General features: G+C 39.2%; 1 protein-coding gene across 1 annotated transcript; it reads right to left on the reverse strand.

Annotated features, from left to right (window-relative positions):
- Positions 1-598: 598 nt before the first annotated feature.
- LOC118224150 (superoxide dismutase [Mn], mitochondrial) lies at positions 599-8291 on the reverse strand. Its single transcript, XM_035411416.1, has 5 exons — positions 8120-8291; positions 4890-5083; positions 3520-3636; positions 2270-2449; positions 599-976 (listed from the first exon to the last, which is right to left on the reverse strand). Exons 1-5 carry the CDS (start codon positions 8173-8175, stop codon positions 831-833), a joined length of 693 nt encoding a protein of 230 aa, XP_035267307.1. The 5' UTR covers positions 8176-8291; the 3' UTR covers positions 599-830.
- Between the last annotated feature and the right edge of the window lie 4003 nt (positions 8292-12294).

Here is a 12294-nt window from a genome sequence, read left to right on the forward strand (position 1 = left end):
AGTGCTGCTGGGTGTCTAAACCTTTACAACAGTGCTCCAGTGTGTAAATACGTCCCATGACCTGACATCACTGTGACTGTTGCAGGCAGCCCCTTAGCCTGGTGCATTATTAGCGGGCACATTATCCCGGAAAAGGTGGGCTCACTCAAGCAGGACTGGGCGTGAAGTGTATTTCCCCACGCAATGACTTCGCAAAGCTGAGCTAAAGTACTACAGTGAAGAGCAGTGACTAGATGCAGATGTCTCAGAGGAAGGCACATCCTCATCAGTGCTCCTCTGACCCAAAGAAGGATGTTGCAGCAATGAGACAGGCCTATAAATACAATTAGACATTCCAATTTGGGATTAAAAAAAAACAAAAAACAAAGAAGCAACAAAAATAAAAAATAAAAAGAAACTTTCATATTGTTGCTTAAATCTGATCCAACAGTACTGGTGATTATGTCACTGAAGTAAGTCAAATAAAGTACCAAGCAGTATAAGGGATACCTAATTTGGTTCTCACACCCACAACCTTCAGATTCCAATTCCCTCGCAACTACACTACTACGATAAACTGTAAATGTGTGAGCAGAAGTCCAATACAAACAACTCAAAATTGTTATATATTTTTATTAAACACAAGTAAACCATATTCTTAACATTTTTGGATTTTAAACTGATGACTGGGATAAACAGCGTTCTCATCTGAACATTACTATTTTTTGAACCGATTCACTCAACCTGCCTATAGAATAAGTGTTTTATAAGTTGGTCTGAATCACTGCATAAAGTGTACTGGCAAGGGTATGTCCTAATGAGAAGTATTCATTAGCGTAGTGTGACAGGTCTCATTTCTTAGCCGACTGAAACCTCTCTGTAATATTCTCCCAGTTCACAACATTCCAGATGGCCTTGACGTAATCCGGCCTGACGTTCTTGTACTGGAGATAGTAAGCGTGCTCCCACACATCAATTCCTAGGAGAGGAATAAGACCTAAAAAAGGAGAAAATAAATAAATAAATAAATTAATTAATTAATTAATTAAGAAAGAACAACATCAGTCCCCCTAGTGGCCACAAGTATTATAATTAGCATTGAGACAGGAGTGGTTATAGCAGTATTACTGATTTTTTCTTACTCCCGTTGAAATAAAATCTATTTAAAATGTAATATGGCTCAAATATTTGTCATGGATGCAGGTTATGATTTGTTCCAAAGGAAAAATCCAAACCCCTTCTTTACCAATAAACCCTTTACAACATTACTTGCTAGTTAGTGGTATGGGTAAAGGGCTGGGTTTTTACCTACTCTTGCTTCACCTGCCTTTGAAATGATCATGTTAGATGCCCAGTTTTCACAGAACACGTTAACGAGTTCAATGCTTCAGCTGGACATTAATGATCTAGTTCAGGTTTTACTTGAATCAGGCTAACGAAACAAATAGAGTCCGACAATTGGTGGTACACACAAGCCTGCTTATGGTAAGACCTAGATTTGCTCAAATTGCTATGGATTAGGATTATTTCCAACCCATTCCTTATAATCAATTATAGTCTGGAGACAGGGTGGGAGAAGCCTGTAGCCATAGATTACTTTCCTTACCGTCACCTGTCAATCAGCTGTGACCCCACTTTACATGGGCTGGCTCTTGATAGGCGGCTATGGTTGTCTACCCCTCATGACAGCATGGGATCTCAATCCCTATCCTAGTAGCTATGCAGCTATAGATTACTCCTGGTACTTTATTACACTCCCTGTAATGGCCTTTTCAATTTTCTTCGCCATGCTTCCGACAGGGCTCTTGCCCCAAATCTCGAGAATTTTGCCGCTGCGGTCCGGCCTCTTTTGTCACCGTCTCCACCCTGCCCACTTCCGTCGCTGCCTGCTGCTCCCCGCCATCGCCACCCAGTCCTGCGCATCATCTGAGCCGCCACCTCAGGATTGTCACTTAGCTGCCTAATTTGATCAGCGTGAACTTTGACTGACTGACAAAGCTACACCCTGAGCCGACCAGAGGAGGATGGGTTCCCCCCTTGAGCCTGGTTTCGTCCTTGGTTTTGTCCTATCTGTTACAGGGAGTTTTTCCTTGCCACTGTTGCCTTAGGCTTGCTCCTGAGGGGGTTTTTGGCCAGGGTTGTCTGTGAAGCATATTGTGACAATTGTTTGTGAAATGTGCTATATAAATAAATTTTGATTTGATTTGATTCCACCAGAGATGTGAACCCATGTCCTTCTAGTCCCAAGTGCACAGTACAGTTACAGCTCCTCAGGTAGGAAGTGGCTGACCTGTGGTTCCCTGCAGGGGGTCCTGGTTGCTGCAGGCAGCAACTCTTAGCCGCCCGCTCTCCTTGTCGTAGCCCAGCCAACCCCAGCCGGAGCCCTGCACAGCAACCGACGCCATGGACATCTTCTCCCTCAGCTTCTCGAAAGAGCCAAAGTCTCTTTTTATGGCCTCCATTAGCTCCCCTGCGAGACAGCAAGAGGCCAAAAACTTCACTGCGAATGCACTGTAAATTTATTTATTTAAAAAAAAAAAATAATTAAAGTGAACCAATTTCTCATTAAGGGTTTTACAGAAGAAATTACAACTTGAAACACTGGTGTAATCTGTTTAATATTTTAATATTATTTATCAGTTTGCTTACTTATCACTATTAATTATCACTTACCACATTGCTCTTTCAGAGAGAAGTATACTGCAACTATTATAGTGACTGACAGATTAGTGCAAAAGGGCAAATCTCAAATATGGTCGTACAGCAAACATACGTAAAAAACGTATTTGATGTATCCTATCCAAAAATACTCTTGGAAAGAAGTAGTTCTTTGTCATTTAAAAACACATGGTATTTAAATACATAAATTATTTGGACATAAATTCAGAACTATTTTCACATATGAAAATATTTTTTTTTTTCTTTTGTATTTAAAAAAAACAGTATTTTCAATTAAAAATCTGGATGTAAAAATAATTTTGGATGCATTTGAAAATATGCATTTTAATGTTATAAGTGACCTCATTTGGAATAATACAACAATACAACATTCATAAACTGAATTTAACTTGACATATGGAAGTATGTACTATAAAAATAATATCATATACAGTAATCATTATATGTAGGTATACGCAGGGAAAAAGTATTTGAGGATAACAAATTTACTTTGGGGAAAAAATACTTAATTATATACTATTTCACTCAATGTGGAATTTGTTATATAGGCTACTTTTAGGGGGTTGCCTCTAATGTGCGAATAAGAAAAGTGGTATTATCTTTGAAATTGGACAAAATACTTGACGTAAAACTGGCCAGAATCAGTGGGATCCACCTAAACACAGAAAATTAAGATTTGGTTCCAAATAGCCTAGCATTTGAGAACTTTAACTGCAGGTAACGGTTTGTTTTTTTATTTTATTAGAAAGATTCAAATATACAGGAAACCGCATTTTCAAATACAAATAATTAGATGCTCGCGCATTTTATCCAGGTCTTCTATACAGTCACAAAGTGAAAATTCTTTACTCCTTGCATTACCTTGAGGTTCCCCTCCTCCATTAGGGGACAGGTTTGTCCAGAATATGGTGTGGTTGACATGGCCACCACCATTAAACTTCAGAGCAGGCTGCAGAGCAACCTGTGCAGTAACATCACCTGAAATCCATAGAGAAGAATAACAATTATTTTTTATAATTATTTTTGGCTGGACCGCAACAGCGGAGCCAGCCCTACAAACGAATGTCTGTGACTGACTGAGTGACTGAGTGATGAAGTTACACCATTGGTCGGCCAGAGAGGTCCAGTCATATACTAGGTTTAGACCTAGTCTTGTTTTAAAAAATATGACCATCGAACGCTAGTTAGAAAAGTATACAGTTGGTGCAACGAGGAACACATAGTAAAATTATGGTGAAAACAATGGGCTGAACAGTATTTACCAAAGACTTAAAGGAGTACCATAGTGATTTTCACACTTTCTAGGTTTTATGTGCTATTTGCACAAGAGGCATTGAAGAAACACAATGAGTAAAGTATTAAATATGTCTGTTCTGTATTTTTGAAGAAATATGCGTTTTAAATTTATCGTCCTATTTTCAACCGGTTGACAAAGTTGTCAACTTGGTGCGTCACGAACACAGTAACCACTCCCCTTTCCAGGCCCCGTAAACCCCTGGATAACTCGAGACCCATAGTTTGCGCCGCTGGCTTACAGGCAAGACAATGCAAATATTTGACTAACGTCAGGTTCACTTAAATTAGAGTGCCTTTTAAGGACTATTAGATCATTTCTGGTTATATTCATTTAGCTAGCTAGCTAGCTAGCTAGCTAACGTTAGCTAGCTTGCTTTCATAAGGCAATGTTATCGATAACGTTAGTTAGCTAGTTTGCTTTTATGAGGACGTTATAGTTGTGCTTTTATCTTAACTTGGCTAGCTAGACAGCAAAAATTATAATTGGATATAAGTCAACGTCCTTACCTTAGCTATCTATCGATACTTGATATACTACTAAGCTAGCTAGCTTGTGAAAAGTCTCCCAAAAAGAGCGTGTATCATGGGGGTAGCTATGGTAACGGGGCACGGTCTGTCAATCATAGCTAACTGACAGTTCTCATTACCACGCCCAGACGGTTCGGGTGAACTTTTATAGTGGGAAATTTAGGCTTAGAAAAATACGTTTTAAAGTACATTGAAATGACTGAATAATAAAAAAATTATGCACATTTCTTTTGTTGTTGCCTAAAGACAACTGGGAAGTGTCACGTTCAACCACCATGCTACTCCCTTAAAGCAACAGTTGATCTATAAAATCTGTTCTGTTGTTGTCTTCCAGAGCCATGGGTAGTCAATAAAGTCACACAAAATTCAACACACATGGGCACTTTCTTGTAGTGAGGCAAACTCACCCTTGGCTAATGCCTCCTTGTATTTCTCCTCTGTGACATTGAGGTTATTGACATATGTGGCGTGGTGTTTGCTGTGGTGCAGCTGCATGATCTCCGCACTGATGTGCGGTTCCAGGGCCCCATAGTCGTACGTTAGATCGGGAAGGGTGTGCTTCTGCTTCGAGGACACCACACAGCTCAGGGAGATGGCGCACCTGTAGTCAAATATTATAAGATATACTTTCATTTACATTTCACTGAAGGAGAAAAAAAATATTCTAATCTTTGCCCATACAGCAAGCTCTCCTCTGACTGGTCTGAACTTGTGCCAACAGAAGCCCCTTTTGAAATATTTTAATTAAGGGTGAGGTTAATGTCCGAAACGTATTTTGCTTCCTTGATTGATTGATTGATTGGTTGATTGATTGATTTTATTCGATAATTTTTAAAAAGAGAAAAACATGCATCTGAACCAAGCTTATCATACACATTATTTAAAATAAAACTATCAAGGATAGACACAATAAAGCTAATAGATTATTTACACTGTGGTCCTTTTTTGGAAATGTGTGTGTGGTTAGGCAGCATGCAAAAAATGTGTTTTAGCAGCATAAATTACAACACAACATCCAACACATCAACAACATCAGTAGATCAACACCGAATCAAACTACCTATCAGCATCAGTATTACATAATCCCAAACATCTCAAATTGCACATCCAATTAGATTAACTTAATCCAATGTCAGCACCTAAAATGCCATAGAAGGCCATTGTGCCCACTGCTTAGACATAGGCTATATCATCATCATCATTATCATCATCATCACTATCATTATCAGCATCATCTTAACATCATCATCATCAAAAACAACATATAATACAAAATAATCAGTAATACAGTAAGGCATGTACACAGCCTCGTCCTTTTTAAAGGTCACCACTTATCCATTTTTGCAAACAGGACTTCAATAAATTTGCATTTCTTGTTGTTTACAGATCTCTAGGCAAACTGTTCCAAAGAACAGCCGCAGAATATAAAAATGACTCCTTTCCTATACGACTCCTGAACCTAACAAGCACAAAATCAGTGGAGCTCACTCTAGTGGAGTACGAATGGGTATCCCTGACACTATTAAAACAGTCGCTGAAATATCTTGGTACTTCACCATAAAAAAACCTATGAACTAGGCACGACTTTATCTGCTTCACTCTGTCTTCAAACTTGAGCCATCTTAGGCTCTCATAGTGTGAGGGTTCGAGGTGAGTACATGCTGGTAACCTTAATATGATCCTAACTAACTTGTTTTGCGATGTTTGCAGTTTGTTTTTAAAAACTTTTGGGACACTGTTGAACCAAGATCAACAAGCATTAGTCGAAGTGGGACTGTATAAGAGCACCTGCTAGTGTTACCATAGCCACTTGATTGAGAAATATGGAGATTCTGGCTAAGAATCTGATCTTATAGTTAATCTTTATAAGAACTTTCAGTGCCCTGCTCTCTCCAGATAGATGATTATCAAGAACACAACCAAGATAATTCGCAGACTCCTTCTCTGTAATCAATGTGTCTCCTACCACAACTCTAAAACCAGGGGATTTCCTTAGTCTAACCTTGGACCCAAACAAGATTGACTCAGTTTTCCCTTTATGGAGGGACAGCTTATTGTCCCTTAACCAGTCACTGACTTTCTGCGCTTTTGTCTTTGTGGGAAACAAGCAGGGCAGAGTCGTCAGCATACAGGAAGAGGTCACAGGATCAAGCTGAAGGTCATTGATGTAAAGAAGAAGAGTGGACCCAGAACACTCCCCTGTGGGACACCACATTCCACAGTCTTGGGATTGGAGAATACTCCATTAACACCCACCATCTGCTGTCTACCTTCTAGATAGGAACTGACCCACTTAAAAGCTCCATCATTGAAGCCCAGAGCCTTGAGCTTCATTGACAAGATAACATGACCCACTGTATCAAATGCTTTCTGGAGGTCCAGCATTACCATTCTGCAAAATTTACCCTCATCTACCTCTCTTTTGATGTAGTCTGTGAGAAACAGCAGACAAGTGTCCTTTCTGTCAAAACTGTTTGCTAGCAACGTTCTGCAACAATCTGAAAGCATGTTTGTTTTCATACGTTAAACGTGGCCAAAATCAATAGGAGCATTCTTTGGAGCTTTTATGCTTTTAATGTCGTCCAAATAAATATCAGCTTGAAATTTTAAGCACCACACTATCACAACTCCAAAGGGTTCGTATAATATTTTAACATAGCTCCACAAGTTACATTACTTGTTGGGCTACATAATTTGCAATCGCTTCATCATTCTCAAACGTGTAGGCGTGCTAGACAGCGGTTCTCATTATTTCTCTCATTTCTATTTGACCTACGCACAGAGCCCTTACAGATTTTGTCAGGTCGATCCACTGAACTCTAGGATATGGGTCGTAAACGCACACCCTTCAGAGTTGGCCTAACTAGAACACGAATTTAACGAATGTGAATTTAAGAACTGTGTCACATCTTAACTCACACAAACGCTTGCAACTGGACGTTCAATCCAACCTAGTCTTTTAGTGTATAAACATGTCGCGCTTTTCTTAATTTGAACGCAGTCCCTAGTTATGCAATCAGTGACGATACAAAAAATAAAGCGCTAGACTAGCAACATTCTCAACGGCGGGTGAAATGAGGGCAGCCTTCCAACACTGCTACGCAGTTAGACTGTAGCAAAGTTTAGCCTAAATAACAACTTTCAACTTAACTTGTATAACAATGATTTTCCATGTTAGCTAACTGCTTGGCAGCATGGTTTGCAATGCATCACCAGAGATGTCACATAATGAAAGCTAAGCACAAAGTCCTAACAAATCTCTTATCATGGTAAAAGCTAAGATTGCAGGATTCGATGCAGCCAATTTAACACCCTAATAAAAACTTTAAAATGCAGTTAGCTAATAGTATTTCTAATATTATAAAGTTAGTAAATCACACTGGCGTAACGTTATGCTGTCACTCATTTTGCTATGTTATCCAAGTTAGCAATGAATGGACGACAACAACATTTGGACGTAAACTGGCACTAATGCCAGTATGAATGGGAATTAACAAACCAAGAAAAAAGCAACACAGAAATAAACAGTTAGCCTATGGCGCTAGCTAGCCATGTTCTTGTCATATCAAGATGGCCATCTAACTGTTACATTACAACAGCCCCTCGCAGACCACTGGCTATTCACATATTATTTTACCTGGGAATATGGTTGAATCTGCACAGCATTCCTGTGCACCGCTGCACAGTCAACATCTCTAGACTAGCTAACGTTTGCTAGCAGTTGCAATGTTATTTTGCAGTAACTAACGTTAGCTACAGAATACAAGCGCTCGCACGTTTAACCTGTCAGTGCAAACCGCCCTTGACCTTTGAACTTCCTACGTAATAAATAAAGGCGACATGGCTTTCACAACAGATATGTACAGCACTGGCTTTCACCACAGAAATGTTCTGTGATTTTCACAGTCACCTGGGAACATACGAAAATATCCATTTGAGTGCGTGGTACCAAATAAGTCAGGATATACACAGCAAAATTATTTAAAACACATTCATTTTGAAACCGCTATTTCGTTAAAAGCAAAACGATAATACCATTCATGTGACTGCGTTCGTCCAACCAACTGTCTCTGCGTGTTGCTTTTCTCATTGCAAATAATACACAATCTCCTTTAACTGGTCCACATGGCAGCGCGGCACATATAAAAGTAACGATTGGTGTGAATTTGTGTGAAGTTATGCCTACGTCATAGTGTTGCGCCGTCGATATGCACAGATCAGTAATTCATGTGGATGGACAAAGGTTTAAGAAAGCGCAAAAAAGGTTCAATTGTGAGTTACTCTATCAAATGGGATTTTTGAAGATTAGTATTTCATCCTCAACAACCTCATCAAGTCGTAGTTTTGCAGTAACAAGCATAAGCCTCAAATCTTGAGCTTGAAGTCCCAATAATTAAGCCCCAAGCAAAAACAGGGAAGTCTCAAATTACGGTGATCATGTCAAGCCACTGAGTTAAAAATTTGAGTCCTAAACAAGTCCTTATGTGTGTTTAATTTAATGTTTTAAATTCTCAAACCAACAGAATTATGTCTTCCTATGTAATAGCTAGTAAAGCATATTATAATCAGATCTTTATGCAGAAAGAATTTATTGCTGTTTCAAGTAAACATGGACAAACACAGTGCTGTGTTTGTTGGGCTAGCAAAAATCCGCTGGCTAACCAGTATGTTCTTACCCTTGCTTTTGTAACTTCAAGTGCCAAACAAGGTTTGAAGTTGTGGCACTTACATCTGAATTTTTGTTGTAAATCTTGCGGGTTGCTCTTGTCTTGATGATGGCCTACTTTTTGTACAAAAAGCTGATTATCTTTGGGAGCACATTTTATCGCCTTTGTATTACTCATAGTTCTTTTTATTTCTTCTTCAAATGAACAGTTTATTGTGATTCAGCCAATCATGACGCTCTGCCTTCTGCTACAGGCTGCTGCATCTGATCACATTGTTTTAAGTCACTTCGTTTCAAGTCCAAAGTTAGTCACAAGTCATAGGTCTTCAAGTCCAAGTCTTTGAAGTTGAGTCTGAAGTTATCAAATTTGAGACAATTTGAGACTATTGGAAATTTTCACTGCGATGGAATCCTTTCTATTTTAAAGCCTTGCCCTCAGGTCTGTCCTTGGCTTTTTCAAAAGATCCATTCTTTTTGCTTTTCTAAGTTGCTTATAAATATATAAATAATATAAATATAAAATAATAAAATATAAAATAAAAATGTAAAATAATAAAACATTTAATAATAAACACAACATATCACTTAGTCATGCAACAGTTTTCATTGATTACACACTTAACTTGCCTCAGTCTTGGTCTCTTGGATCTGAATTGACTGATGTTTCAATGTTAGAACAAAAAAACAGCAAACCCTGTATCTCTTCTGGATAATGGTTGAGGACCCCTGGTCTAAATTGTGATGGAAATTGTCACTGTGATGGAATCCTTTCTATTTTAAAGCCTGGCACTCAAGTGGCAGCAGACAGTTCCAAATGCAATGATTTCTTCAAAATAATGATACAGCTACTACACAACTTATCTTTGTAAATGTGACTGCACTGACTCCCTCTGTACTCCTCACAGATGGAAGTCCATGATCAAAAATGTCTAATTCTGTGTTTTACCTTGCTCAGTCACAAGCTGTTCTGCTGGCTTGGAGCTGTTGTGATGTTTAACAATATACTAGATCTGAAAATTCTGCAACTGATGCTTGAAAGGATTTTTCACACAAAGATTTGTTAATGAGCGGAATAGATTGGCAGGATTCTTGGTAGATGCACATACTGCTGAGTTGTTTAAGACCAGGCTTAACACAGTGATGGATGCATAGACATTAGGCAAAACAATGCTTAGGCTGATAGTATGTTTTTGTCATTACTAAGGTGGCATCACTTGATACATATTGGTGGTGATTGAGAATAGTTTCCCCCTTCACTGGAAAGCACTTAGAGCTCATGGAAAGTGCTATATCAATGCAATTCATGATTATCAGTATTGTCTCACACAAACAAATGCATACACACTCATTAAAACACTTGTGTTAAGTCAAGGCCGTAATTTCACCCTCACTCACAGACGCACTCACATACCTGTGCACACACGTGCACACACACACACACACACACACACACATACACACAAAGAGTACCAGACAGCTATGAAACCACTTTAGACAAATCAAGTCAGATCATTCTACGAGGTGTGTCATAGCCCCTAAGCCACTGAAATATCAGGGCGCCAAGCAGGACATCTCCAAAGTGAACAAAAACCCTTTTGTTTATAAATGCCTGCCTCAACCACTTGGGAAGATCACAAGCCACAAGAAGAACTTCTCAGTACTTAAAAAACATCCCTGCACAGTACGTCTTGGTTTCGGCCCACCAAGGGGAAACAACCAGTGGCAGGGCCAGTGCCAGTCTCCAGCAAGGATAGCAATACGAGTGAGCAAACTGAGGCTTGTGTGTAGCCAGAAGAGTAGACAAAGAAGAGGAAGCATTGGAAGAACTAAAAAGAGCATAAGAGAGAGACAGACGAGAGAGCCCAGCAACGTCGTATTCCTTTGAAAAGAAAACAGAATCAGGCAGTTGTCTGCACGAGCAGTCAAGTGGTTCATTATGCCAGGCTTAGTCAGTGCAGTGAGACAGGAAGGGTCAAGGAAGGGGGGTACCCAGGCTTCCATCAAATGCCTTTTCAACATCGGGGAGGAAGGCCTTCAGAAGAATAATACCATGTCTAGGCAAAAAGGTAAGATGGCATAAATGGGTCATTTCTTGAAGCCTCTACGGTTGTCGCGCTTTGAGATTTGAGATTATTATTATTATTATTATTATTATTATTATTATTATAATAATAATAATAATAATAATAATAATAATAATGAATTAGTAAAAAACTCAGCTGACTTGTAAGCTTGTGTGGTTTGGTTTAAAATACTATATGATATATATATATATAATTTTGACAGTATCCATACAAGGAGATGGAGCTGGGAAGTGGGCTGACTGGTGGTTCTGTGTATACTTCCAATAATCTGATGTAACAGGTACCGATAAAGGTACTGCCACTATATCCTGTGACAGTGGCTCTCAACCTCTTTAAGTGGGTTTCAAAAATAACTTTATTGTGCAAAACGTTATGGTCCACAATGGCATCGTTGATGTTTTTCTATTTGTTGCCCTCAAGTCTGTCCTTGGCTTTTTCAAAAGATCCACTCTTTTTGGTTTTCTAAGCTGCTTCTGAATAAAAAAAGTTAATAAAACATTTAATAATCAACACAAAATATCACCTAGTCATGCAACAGCATTGCAAATTGTCATTTGATCATATATGGGTAGCTTCCTTTAGGCAGGGACTGTGTTTCTGCTGGGTTTGTGCTGAGGTTTTCGTTGATTACACACCTAACTCGCCTCTTGGTCTCTTGGATCTGAATTGATTGATGTTTCAATGATAGAACAAAAAACAGCAGACCCTGTGTTTCTTCGGGCTAATGGTTGAGGACCCCTGGTTTAAATGGTCCCCTCCTTGGTTTGAATTATATCATAATGCCTCCCCTCTTCTCATAAAGAGGAGAAGGCACTGGAGTGGCAGAAGCCCCAGGGAAAAAGAAACAGAAAAGATGTGGTTAGGCGCTATAAAGGTTGTCAACAACAGAAGAAATGTAGTCTCTGCCAAATAAAGTTTCGGAGTGAAAGAGTTTCAGGACTGGAATCTACAACCTTCTGGTTTCCAGCTCCCAGTTCCACAGTTTCTATGAGACTTTGCAGGGTCTCATTCGGGCCAGGGTATGGACATCACTGACCGAAAACTACTCTCGACTGAGCCACC

The sequence above is a fragment of the Anguilla anguilla genome, chromosome 1, assembly GCF_013347855.1.
Source record: "Anguilla anguilla isolate fAngAng1 chromosome 1, fAngAng1.pri, whole genome shotgun sequence".
Taxonomy (NCBI): domain Eukaryota; kingdom Metazoa; phylum Chordata; class Actinopteri; order Anguilliformes; family Anguillidae; genus Anguilla; species Anguilla anguilla.